Source organism: Cnephaeus nilssonii (assembly GCF_951640355.1).
Source record: "Cnephaeus nilssonii genome assembly, chromosome: X".
In the NCBI taxonomy this organism is placed as follows: domain Eukaryota; kingdom Metazoa; phylum Chordata; class Mammalia; order Chiroptera; family Vespertilionidae; genus Cnephaeus; species Cnephaeus nilssonii.
This window is the reverse complement of record NC_137071.1, coordinates 35,786,038-35,799,763: the sequence shown is the minus strand read 5'-3', so window position 1 is coordinate 35,799,763 and position 13,726 is coordinate 35,786,038. Positions and strand designations below refer to the sequence as shown.

General features: G+C 36.4%; 1 protein-coding gene across 5 annotated transcripts in view; it reads right to left on the bottom strand.

The window, feature by feature from the left end:
* The window catches only part of ATRX (ATRX chromatin remodeler), a 284,854-nt gene that overhangs the window by 100,575 nt on the left and 170,553 nt on the right, over positions 1–13,726 (bottom strand). For all 5 annotated transcript variants that reach the window (XM_079765243.1, XM_079765244.1, XM_079765245.1 and 2 more), the window contains 4 exons: positions 8,813–8,943; positions 8,213–8,301; positions 7,915–8,087; positions 2,007–2,160 (listed from right to left, as the gene is read on the bottom strand). In XM_079765243.1, coding sequence (XP_079621369.1) covers positions 2,007–2,160; positions 7,915–8,087; positions 8,213–8,301; positions 8,813–8,943 — 547 coding nt within the window. The remainder of the gene's footprint in view (positions 1–2,006; positions 2,161–7,914; positions 8,088–8,212; positions 8,302–8,812; positions 8,944–13,726) is intronic.

Below are 13,726 nucleotides of genomic sequence, written 5' to 3'. Positions count from 1 at the left end.
TTAACAACTGATGACATCTATAAGTTGGGTTTATAACTAAAAATTATCATTAACAACAGTGTAAAACAAGCAGTAGATATATTTTGTTTTAGACCAGAGGGGAAACAGTTATAGGAATAGTATATAAAGATAAGGATACAGCCCTAGCCAGTTTGGCTCAGTAGATAGAGCATCGGCCTGTGGACTAGAGAGTCCCAAGTTCGATTCCAAACAAGGGCATATGCCTGGGTTGCGGACTCGATCCCCAGTAGGGGACGTGCAGGAGGCAGCCAATCAATGATTCTCTCTCATCATTTATGTTTCTCTCTCTCCCTCTCCCTTCCTCTCTGAAATAAAAAATATATATATTTTTAAAAAAGATAAGGATACATTTTCTAACAATGTGAAGTATTCAACTATAGGCAGCGTTATGAGATGGTAAATATTCTATCACAGGAAAAAGTAGGAGAATATCTATGATGAACATGGTAGAAGAGATTCTTGCATTGATTAGGAAATTAAGATACCACTAAAATCACGTGTACATTCTTAAAATTCTTATATAGTACCCAAATAAAAATTAATTTTAATCTACAGAAGTTGATAGTAGAAAAAATCATGAGCATGTCTAGAGCAATAATCTCTCCTTACCTTTCAGAAACTCTGAACTCTAATATCCACTTTCTACTTGACATCTCTCCTGGATATCTAATAGGCCACTCAAACATAATATAGCTAGAGCAAAACTCTTTACTATCACTAGAGAATTAAGTTCTAACCTAATATTGTCCATTTTAGTAAATAACATTATAATCCACCAGCCACTTAGGATGGAAGTCTGGGAGTCATCTTTGACTAATGCCAAAGATGACTTATTTATAGCCTTATGTTAATTGTTACTAAAAACATCACAGATATAATTTTTAAATATTTTGTGATAAAATGTGGGGACCTTATAACAGCCTAAACAATAAGCCTGGTTCAAAACTATAAGAGTACATTTTTTAAATAGTAATTTTAAGGGTGAAACTGGGAACAGGATGCAGGGAAGGAAATGAGGGCACAAATGCTATAAGTAAAACAAACAGGAACAAAAAACAAAGGAGAAATGATAAAGAGAATCATCAAAGAGGTGAAATAAAGTCTGAGAAGTGTCCACTAGATATGGGGATTAAAATGTCACTAAGTGACTTTAGGTGGGAAAAAGCTCAGTAAAGTGACAGGGTACAAGCCACATTGCATGGATTGGAAAATGGTTTTGAAGATGATAACATATAGATATCAACTAGAGGCTTGGCTCAATGAAATAAATTTTAGAAGCAATAACCAGAAGGGAAAAACAGCACTAAAGAAATAACCAGAATATGCAGTTAGAACTAGTGGCTTAGAAGTAAGATACTGGGACTTGTCTATCACTACAGTAACCAAAGTAAATGACATTTTTAGAAAGGAAGAAAACACATTTCTTCAAATAAGCTGTTGAAACAATAGAAAGGTTATCAAAAAGTTCATTTATATAAAGAACTAGAGGCCCAGTGCATGATTGAATCATGCACGTGTAGGGGGGGAGCTGGGTGCCTGTCTGCTCAGGCACCAGGCCTTTCAGAAGCCTCCGCCGCGCCAAGGCTTCTGAAAGGCCTGGTGCCTGAGCGGACAGGCACTCAGCTCCCACGCTTTTGCTTTTGATCGCTGGTGCACCAGGCCTTTCAGAAGCCTCCAGCGCCGTGGAGGTTTCTGAAAGGCCTGGTGCCTGAGCGGACAGGCACCCAGCTCCCCCGCTTTTGATGGTCCGTGGTGGGACGTGAGCTCGCTGCCCCAGAGGCCCCTTCTGTGCCGCAGCACAGCCATGGCGCAGACGCTGAGCTTGGGCCGCCGCTGGCGACGCGTCAGCGTCCCGCCGGCCCAATCAGCCACCCCGGCCACCCCGAGTCCCGCCCCCCCGCGCCTCCTGGCCAATCGCGGGCATAGCGAAGGTACGGTCAATTTGCATATTTGTCTATTATTAGGTAGGCTAGGAAAGAACTTACACTTTATCCCCAATTTCCTCTGCCATTCGAAGAATTTCAAAGAGAAGTACCATTTTGCCAGAATGCTCTAAAATCTCAGCATCAGCATCTGTAACAAAATCTTTGTACCAGTCTGGAGCTGGGCTGCTTGGATTGGAAGAGGAAGTAGCTTTACCTAAATAAAATAAATGAAACATAAATAAGTAGGCAAATAGGAAAAAAAAACTAAAAGATCCCAAGAGAGGGATTAAAAAAGAGACCAAGAAAACAGATATAAAAAAAAAAGAAAAAGAAAACAGATATAGACCAACCCAGAGAAAGCTTGAGAAAGCGACATAGGAATTTGGGAGAGGGAAGCAACCTATGCGCGTGCGCGCGCGCGCTCACACACACACACGCACGCGCGCACACGCACTCAGCACACTCATGCCCAGAGAGGAAAAAAAAAGACCACCACAGGAGAGAGCACTTGGGTAGACAGAAACTCTAAGAGACAGAGGCCCCCAATCCCAGAGAGATAATAACCCCAAAACTAAGGTGACCAGATTTTAACATTGGTAAAGCGGGACACCATTGACCCGGGGCGGGGGGGTGTTCTTGATTAAAAATTTGGTCTATATGGAGCAACAAAAATTTTCATAGAACACAAAAATAGTATTGTAATATATTTTTTTAAATTTCAACATAAGTATAATTTACAAATATAATAAATAAAAAATTATGTATAGTATTATTTTATTCTTTGGCATATTTCTCATTTGAGTGAATTTTTTTTAGTAGATTGCTGTCGCTGTTTAAAAGGTCATGAATTTGCCATAACGTAAGTCGTAAGTGTCACTTTCAAGGCCGGCGCTAGACTTTTTGCCGCCACTATAAAATATAAATAATACGAGTACTGTCTGCTAAATTCAAGAAAATTTATGTATTTATGAAATAAATAAATTACTTACCTAAATTATCTGAATAGCTGATTTCTAATGACATCACTTGTTTAACTAGCTTACTAGCACGCAGTACGATGTGTAGCGTCTGAGAGACAGTTACAAAATGTTTTCGTCGTTGCCAATCCCAAAAAATGCCATTGTTCATTAAGTCCAAACAATGGTGGTCGAATTCTAACAACTGATCAACAATGTGAACTTTGATAAGCAGTTCTCGATAATCAGTTCTCAACAATTATTTGTTATTATTAAAGTTTAACATTATAAAATTAACAAAAATAATATAAAACTCATATCCTGGCTAAATAGCCACATGGCCACCGAAAACTGTATATTCCCTTCCCGTTCTCCCGCCGTTCCCTAGCTTGTCGTGCATTCTTTCCAAAAATCGGGACTCTTTTTAAAACGCTGCGGGATGCGGGACAAATTGTTAAAAAGCGGGACGTCTTGTCACCTTACCCAAAACACATCCCAAGAAACGGACTGGGAAAGAAAAATGTCCATAGAGAGACAGAAAGAGAAATGAAGCAGAGAGGGAGACTGACTGACTCGGAGATCAAGAGAGAGAAGATCTTGAGCTCAGGGGCAAGAAACATTTCACTGTGCTACTAGAATTCTAGCAAATATTCATCCCAGAATCCTCATATCATATGAACTTTATTATTTGCACACTAACTTTGACTATAAAAGTTGTAAGAAGAAAGTTACACAAAATAATCTATTAAAGTTCTAAACAAACAATTCAATGCAAAATGAGGAATGAGGTTTAACCTGCTTTTGCCCAATTGCTTTTTAATGTGAAGTATTTTACATTTTTATATATTTCTGCTATAAAATATTTTACATATCCAAAAATGTATGCAGAATAAACAGCCATGTTCCCACATCCCACCTTTATCCAATTGTAACACTTGTTAAATCTGCTTCTGATGCACCTGAAGTCTAATATGTGACCCTAGCCAATCACATTCTTCTTTTCCTCTCTCCTTTTGGACAGGTAACTAAAACCTTAAAGTTTATGTTTATTATTTCTGTGTATGTTTAATATTTTCACTATATCTATATCCCTAAACTGTACACTATTATTTTTTAAAACTATAGCAGGTCCTTGAATAATGTTGTTTTGTTATAATATTGACAAGATACTACAAGAACTTAACGCTTGTTTACATCTATTTTCCTAGGGTAAAATTGGTTTCATTATGCATCATTTTACTTAAAGTCACAAAACCACCCTAGCCGGTTTGGTTCAGTGGATAGAGCATCAGCCTGTGGACCGAAGGGTCCCAGGTTCGATTCTGGTCAAGGGCACATACTTCGGTTGCAGGCTCCTCCCTGGCCCAGGCCCTGGTCAGGGCTTGTGTAGGAGGCAACCAATCAATGTGGTTCTCTCACAAAAATATTTCTCTCTCTCTTTCCCTCTCTCTTCCACTCTCTCTAAGTCAATGGAAAAATATCCTCAGATGAGGATTAAAACAACAAACCCAAACCATTAAAGTTGCAAAACCTATGAAGTAACTGCAGTGAACGTTCAATGGTGTTATATTTTTCCAGAATGTTGTTTGCCAGCATAAAATTATGCTTATGATTTTTTAATTATCACTATAAGCATACTTATTTTATAGTCTTTATAAAATAGTTCTATTATCTGAGTTTCTTGAGAATAGAATCATGCTGCTTGTTTTGTGTGTTAACTTTCATCAGGTAGCATATCATTAAAATAGTAGTACTAGTAGAATGGTAAGCTCCATGAATGCATTTTGTTCACTGATATGCTAAGGCTGCTCAACCGCTCGCTATAATGTGCACTGACCACCAGGGGGCAGAGAGTTGACCAGTCGACCAGTCACTATGACGTGCACTGACCACCAGGGGGAAGATGCTCCAACCAGTAGGTGAGCTTGCTGCTGGGGTCGGGCCGATTGGGACTGAGCGAGACAGGCCGGGCACTCCCTGGAGCTCTCCCGTGGTCCCTCCCCAGCTGGCCAACCTCCCGTGTCCCTCCCTGGCCCCGATCGTGCACTGGTGGGGTCCCATGGCCTGGCCTGCACCCTCTCACAATCTGGGACCCCTTGGGGACTGTCGGAGAGCCAGTTTTGACCCTATCCCACAGGCCAGGCCGAGGGACCCCACTGGTGCACAAATTCGTGCACCAGGCCTCTAGTATCATATAATAGTGGTAATAATATGGTTCTACATCACATACAAGGATCCTATCACAAAAGTTGCTATCCATACAATAAATTATATACATTTTAAAATGTACTCTAAAAACACCAAGATAATTATTAAACTGAATATTTTAGTTACACAGCAAATTTCACATCATAAAACTGTCCTTCTAAAACAATATTAAAACACAAAATTAGTGATGCTGTAAGGTAAACTTAAATGACTTATTCAAATGACTGATTCTGCTTCTCAGAAAATTCAGAAATCTTCTGTAAAAGAATTAAATAGCAACTCTTTGAAGTAAAAATGAAATATGCCCTAGCCTGTTTGGGTCAGTGGATAGAGCGTTGGCCTGTGGACTCAAGCATCCTGGGTTCGAATCTGGTCAAGGGCACATGCCAAGGTTGCAGGTTCGATCCCCAGTAAGGGGCGTGCTAGAGGCAGCCAATCAATTATTCTCTCTTGTCATTGATGTTTATATCTCCCTCTCCCTTCCTTTCTGAAATCAATAAAAATACATATTAAAAAATAAAAAATGAAATATGCAGTGAGAATCATATCATAGTTCAATTATAGCTATGTACTTACTTAATATCCATTTCAAATTCCAGGTGCAACATTTTCGCCCTATAATACTTCCTACTTAGTGTTTTTTTTATATTTACTGTAAGGAAGCAAATTTTTTTAAAATATATTTTATTGATTTTTTACAGAGAGGAAAGGAGAGGGAGAGAGAGTTAGAAACATCGATGAGAGAGAAACATCGATCAGCTGCCTCCTGCACACCCCCTACTGGGGATGTGCCTGCAACCAAGGTACATGCCCTTGACCAGAATTGAACCTGGGACCCTTCAGTCTGCAGGCCAACGCTCTATCCACTAAGCCAAACGGGTTAGGGCGGAATTAAATTTTTAAAAAGTTATAATACCATCTATATATGTTCATATACTATGATCTACTCAGCCTTCTATGGAGTTAATCTAGATCTACAGAACAAAAATAAATTTTTATCATCTATTTGTACTGAAAAATGTTTCTGATAAACTATATGTGTACACAGATGCAAAAAAATTAAAATACATCCATATATGAATGACATGTATTTGAATGCACACAGCTAAAATTAAACAAAGACCCTAGACAAGTAGTCAGTTTGTCATTTGGAACCCAGAGCCTTCCCTGTCTGCTTTTAAGTTTACAACATGTAGCCACCTATATTTTGCCCCAGTTCTTTCCAACCTTTTTACATTATGGCTTAAATGAAAAGCAATCATAGTCACATAGTACACCAGGAAAAATGGAAGAATCTACTCATTTCTGGATATAACTCAGCTGCCTCAGACCCCACCTATACTTCCAAGTGATGAAGGAATCAATACCTCAGCATACTTCTATGTAACCCATTTACAACAAAGAATGAGACATACTGGCAAGTCTTACTCTCTCTGATCTCTTAACTTTAAGTTATGAGAAACAGTTTAACAAGTAAATTTTAAGAAAATCATTCCCAGGAACACATAAACTCTAAGCTATTCATTTATAATTGTGAGATGAGAGACTGCGGGTAATTTTAAGTGAAAAGGCAGATTGGGAGAGCAAAGGAAGAGATAGCAGGAGCTTCCCGTTACCATAAATTAAACTATAAACATTCCTTTAATATTCTTAGAAAAAATATTCTGTAAATGTAATTGGAAGTTGAACGCTGGTAACAAATTGCCTTTATGGAATAACAAGAGAGAAAAGACAAGGAGGGAAATTTTGTAGTTTAATTTTTACTATTTCCCTGATTTCTTAGAGAAGACAAAGTCTGTGGTTAGGCTGCCATCTGTCTATTCGAAGGAGGAACTACTGAAAAGAGAAATGTTTATCAAGGTATTGCCAATTAGTTCAACTGAAGGCCTGAGACCAGCCAAGCTTGTTTGAGTACAGGATCATTCACCTAGTTAGCACCTATATCTCTCTTCTGTTCATAGTCAACAGCTTTGTTCCATAACTTCCAAATGCCAACTATTTAGAGCTATTTACACTTTTCTGTCTTTAGATATTTGATATTTCAAATATTCAGATATTTGGTCCCAGCTTTAGAGCAGACACCCAGTCAGGCTGTACCAGGAGAATATGGAGCCTCAATACTAATTCTTTAAATGTAGATAACAGGTAAAGACAACTCAAGCCTTTGGGAGTTCAGTCAAAACCTTCACTGTCTGTATACTCATGCACAAGAGAAAAAAAAGCAAAAGAGGTGACACAAACTGTACATGACACAGAGGAAACCTAAAGTAGACAACAATTATAATTTTTTAAGTTACAAAGGAAAAAGACTAAACCATTAAAAATAATTTCACTATATAAAATCAATTACAATGATACTTGATTCCTTGAAATTCTTCCAGTTATGTATACATAGTTAAGAGAAATTACCATGGTGGTTTTGAGATTGAATGTATCTAGGTCAGAATTCAACTTCTACCAATCATTTATAAAAATAAAGATATAAACAACATTGCAAGGCTGCTCAAGAAGTAAGCTAACATATGGAGTAAAAGTAATAGTTTACATTTAGACGTGTAAATAAACATTATTTTTTCTTTCCTATGAAATACCAGAGAGAGCAAAAGGCTTGCTTTTATTTAAAAAGTTATCAGATATTTTTTATTATTCTGTGTTCCATGATTATTCTACATGCTTATGAATTAGAAAAGATATGCCTCTGGCCAACAAGAGAGGATGATTAATAATTGAAAAAAAGTATTGACATGATAATGACATATTTCTAAACAATGTTCCATGATAAAGGCAACATTCATTAGACTTACTTTCTTCCGTCTTTATAGAAACCGTGGGGTTGTTTCCTGTTTCATCCACATTTCCTTCACCACCTCCTCGAGATCTTGAATTCCACACTTTAATGACTTCAACATCATTGTCACTGCCACTTCCACTTGAGCTACTATCTTTTTTCCCCTTTTTCCCTTTTGTTTTCTTCTTTCTGAAAAAAGAACAAATTCAAACTAATAGAAAAGTATAGTAAACATATAAGTGCCAATTATGAGAACAATCAGTAAATAGGGAGTTTTAATGTGTCAACACGAGGCACAAAAGTATTCAATTTACTTTGTATAATCATCGGAGCTTAAACTCATGGAGGTTTCATCAGAATCTGAAGCTATAAATTCATCCATGCTGTCTTCATCAAAATATCCCTAGGGAAAAAAGATGAATGTTTTAATAGTTTGTTTCAACTTATACTGGAAATTATAATGATGTTCCTTTATTTCTTAAGAATAAGTCAATTGTCATGAGATAAGGAAGAACGAAGGAACTATCATGAATTAGAAAAATAAAGGAGACATGACAGATATGACTACTAAATGCAATGTGAGGTCTTAGATTGATCATAAAAAAAGAAAAAGTACAAAAACTAAGAAAATCCAATTGAATTCTGTTGTTCAGTTAATAACACTCAATGTTAATTTCTTACTTTTGATCACTTTGCTATGGTTATGAGAAATGTTAAGATTAACATTTAATATTCATATTATAATCATAATGCATTCAAACAGAAATTAACTGGAAATAAAATACATGAATTATTATACCACAAATCAAAAGAAAATTCAAATATACAGTAAGTGTATATATATCAACCTTTTTTCTAAAGTTATTCTGCTTCTAACAGATACCTTTTAATAAATCTTAAGTTACTTGATTTACCTTATTTTCTTTGCTAATGTAGTCCAGCTGTAAACACCAAGGATGAGTCCAGATTCTACTTAACATCTGAAAATCTTGGAAAAGTTTTGCACCTGCTTTTCCTCTTCCACCTTCATTGCCATTACCTACACCTGATCAAAAGAAAAATAGTCAATGTTAAGATATAAGAAGATCAATTTCAACCTAGGTGTTTCTAAAATAGAGGTTTTAACTTGATCTGTTCCATGAACTCCTTTGGCAGTGCTTACAATGTTTTCAATTACATAAAATAAATAGGATTGAAAAAAAATCCATTATATAGAAATTATCAAAATACTAAAAAAAAATGTGATATCATATTATGTGTAATTTATGAATGCATTAAGTAAAAAATATAGCAGCAAGTCTAACAATTACATGAAAAGTTGAAGTATTAATAAAGGTAAATAATTTTGAGATATCATTAATATACAGAAATATATCTGATTTATATTGATAACAAAGTCAGTTATCAATAATACTACTGTGGTTTGCTGCATACCTTTGAAACTGGAAAAAATGCTACACTTTTGTTGGAGGGTAGTGAAAATTAAAAAGGAATTTTTCTTATTCAGGTTCATATACCCCTAAATTCTATCCACTGGACCCTAGATTACAAACTCTTGTTTTTATTTTTATGTTTTAATAATAATTTTATTTTTCAATTACAGTGAACATACAATAATATTAGTTTCAGGTGTACAACATAGTTATTAAACATTTACATAACTTTCTAAGTGATCACCCTGGTAAGTCTAGTACCCATCTGACAACATACACAATTATTATAATATTATTGACTATATTTCCTATGATGTATTTACATACCTGTGACAGTTTTTATAACTGGCAATTTCTATATCTTAATCCCTAAACCTTTTTCATGAATCTCCCCAACCAACTACCATCTGGCAACCATCATTTTGTTCAATGAATATATCAGTCCGTTTCTGTTTTGTTTGTTCACTTGTTTAGGTTTTTTAATTAGATTCCACATAAGTAAAATCATATGGTATCCATCTTTCTCTGTCTAACTTCTTTTACTTAGCATAATACCCTCTATGTCCATCCATGCTGTCACAAATGGCAAGATTTCATTTTTTATTGCTAAGTAATTTTTGATGGTAGGTATGTATGAATGTGTGTGTGTAAATATCTTCTTTCTCAGTTCATCTATTGATTCCACACCTATGTTGTTTCCATATCATGGCTATTGTAAACAATACTGCAATGAATACAGGGGTGCATGTATCTTTTCCAATTAGTAACTTTGTTTTCTTAAAAGAAATACCAGAAAGTGGAATTGCTGGGTCATATGGTAGTTGTACTTTTAAATTTTGAGGACCCTGCATGCTGTTTTCCATAGTTTCTTTACCAATTAACAATGCCACTGCCTGGCCAGCATGGCTCAGTGGTTGAGTGTCTAACTATGAACCCGGAGGTCATGGTCAGGGCACATGCGATTGGCGGGCTTGATCACCAGAGTGGGATGTGGAGAAGGCAGCCAATCAATGATTTTTTTCTTATCATTGATGTTTCTATCTCTCTCTCCCTCCCTCTTCCTCTCTAAAATCAATAAAATATATATATTTTATAAAAACAATGCTACCAAAAGTGCACAAGTGTTCCCTTTTCTCCATATCCTTACAGCACTTGCTGTTTGTTGACTTTCTGATAAGATATTTTTACAGGTCTGACGGGATAACTGGTTTTTATTTGCATTTCTCTGATGCTTAGTTTTGTTATCTTTTCATATGTCTGTGGGCAACTAAATTGCCTCTTAGGAGAAATGTCTATCCATGTCCTCTGCCCTTTTTATTTTTTTAATCCTCACCAGATGATTTTTTCCCATTGATTCTTAGAGAAAGTGGAAGTGAGGGGAAGAGACAGAGAGAAACATCGATGTGAGACACATTGATTGGTTGCATCCCACATGATCCCCAATCAAGGCCAGGGATCAAGGCCGCAACCAAGGTACATGACCTTGACTGGAATCGAACTCAGGATCTTTCAGTCAGCAGGCCAACACTTAATCCAATGAGCCAAACTGGCTAGGGCTCCTCTGCCTATTTTTAAATAGAACTCTTTGTTTTTTAAGTTGAGATGCATGAGTTCTTTATATATTTTGAATATTAAGACCTTCTCCAATATATCAATGGTAAATCTCTTTTCCCATGCTAAATGAAATAAGCCTGGCAGAGAAAGACAAGTGTCACAGGATTGCACTCATTTTGTCTCTGCGTTTTGCTGATAGCTTCCTTCTCCCTGTAGATGCTTTTTAGTTTGATGTAGAGCCATTTGTTTATTTTTGCTTTTGTTGACCTTCCCCAAGGAGACATACAGAAAAAGATACTGATTGCTAAGACAAACTTCAGAGAACTCAGTGCCTATGTTTTCTTCTAGGAGTTTTATGGTTTTGGGTGTTACATTTAAGACTTTAATTAACTTTGACTTTATTTTTGTATATGGTATAATTTGTCTAGTTTCATTTTTTGGCATGGATCCGGTCCAGTTTTCCTAACTATGCTTTTACAAAGACTATCATTTCCCCATTGCATAATCTCTCATTTGTCATACATCAATTCACCAAGGAAAATACACAGAAATCTCTCACATTTCTACACAATAACAGCCAATGATCAGAAAGAGATATTAAGAAAAGGATGTCATATGCAATTGTATCAAAAAGAATAAACTAGGAATAAATTTATTCAGTGAGGTGAAAAACATATACGCTGAAAACTCGACATTGAAAAATAAATTAAAGAGGACACAAATAAATGGAAGGAAATACAGTGTTCATGTATTAGAAACATCAATATTAAAATGTACATAACACCCAAAGCAATCTAATGACTCAATGCAATCACTACCTAATTCCAATGATATTGTTTCCAGAACTAGAAAAAAATCTAAAATTTACATGAAATCACAAAAGACCCCGAACAAAAGCAATAATTTTTTTTAAAAAAATTTTTTAAATATTTTAACTCAGTTTACTGGGATGACATTGACTTTTTAAAATTTTTACTGTTTAAAATATCACATGTCTCCTTTTTCTCCGCATTGACCTCCTCCAGCCTGCTCCTGATCCCTGCCCCAGGAATTCATCAAACTATACTAGTAGTCTGTGCCCAAGGCTAATGCATATATTCATTCCAGTTCTTAAGTTAATCTCTTCTGACCCACCCCATCTTCCCTCTTAGATTCCACAGTGTGTTCTATGCTCCTATGTCTCTGGATTTATTCAACAGTTTATTTTGTTCATTAGATTCCACATACCAGTGCAATCATGTGACACTTGTCTTTCTCTGCCTGGCTTATTTCAATTAGCATACTACTCCACAGGTCCCTCCATGCTGTCTCAAAAGGTAAGAGGTCCTTTTTTTTACTGCTGCATAGTACTCCATGGAGTAAATGTATATCTTTTTTTAATCCATTCATCTGCTGATGGGCACTTGGACTGATTCTAGATCTTAGTTATTGTAAATTGCCCTGCTATGAACATAGTGATACATACTAGGTGTACCAGTTAATAATGCGGACTTTTTTCAATAGATAGACTTACACATATGTTGATATACACTGAGTGGCCAGATTATTATGGTCACTGAAGGCATAGTAATCTGGCCACTGAGTGTGTGTGTATGTGTGTGTGTGTGTGTATGTGTGTGTGTGTATGTGTGTATATATATAATATATATTAGAGGCCTGGTGGATGAATTCGTGCATGGATGGGGTCCGGCCAACCTGGCCAGGGGGAGGGGACATGGGCGGTTGGCCAGCCTGCCTGCTGGTCGAGGGGACAATTTGCATATTAGCCTTTTATTATACAGGATATATACTGAGTGGCCACATTATTATGCATTCAGAGATCATAATAATCTGGACACTCGGTGTATATGTGATTTGATATGTAAGCTGTTTTGTTGTACTGACAACAAGCTTCAAAACTTCATATGTCAAATTTGCTGAAGGTGATAACATCATATACATCATATATTTTTATGCTTAAAAATGTCAAACTTCGTGCCAAAGAAAGCATTTGCGGGAAGTTTTAATTCATTACTTTATTTTGAAGAAAAGTGCTGCTGAATACTTCGGGAAGCTTATGGTGAACATGCTCCATCTCAAGATACTTGTGAACACTGGTTTAAATGCTTTAAAAGTGATTATTTTGATGTGAAAGACAAAGAACGTCCAGGTCAACCGAAAAAGTTTGAAGACCAACCATTACAAGCATTATTAGATGAAGCTGTGTGTCAAACTCAAAAACAACTTGCAGAAAGAATAAACATTGCTCAACAAACAATTCCCGATCATTTACAAGCAATGGGAAAGACTTTAAAGGAAGGAAAATGGGTGCCACATCAACTGAACGAAAGACAAATGGAAAACTGAAAAGTCATCAGTAAAATGTTGCTTCAACGGCACAAAAGAAAGTCCTTTTTTGCATCGAATTGTGACTGGCGATGAAAAGTGGATTTATTTTGAGAATCCCAAATGCACAACATCATGGGTTGATCCAGGTGAACCATCAACATTGACTGCAAGGCCAAATCGCTTTGGAAAGAAGATTCTGTGTTTGGTGGGATCAGGAAGGTGTGGTGTATTATGAACCTCTAAAACCAGGTGAAACCATAAATACTGATTGCTACCGACAACAAGTAATCAATTTGAACCATGCTTTGATCGTGAAATGACCAGAATGTTCCAGAAGACTCAGCAAAGTAATTTTGCTTCGTGATAATGCACCATCACACACTTCAAAACCAGTTAAAGACATATTAAAAGATCTTGCCTGGGAAGTATTAACCCACCCAGTGTATTCACCAGAAATTGCTCCTTCAGATTATCACTTGTTCTGATCGATGGCACATGCACTTTCTGAGCAGC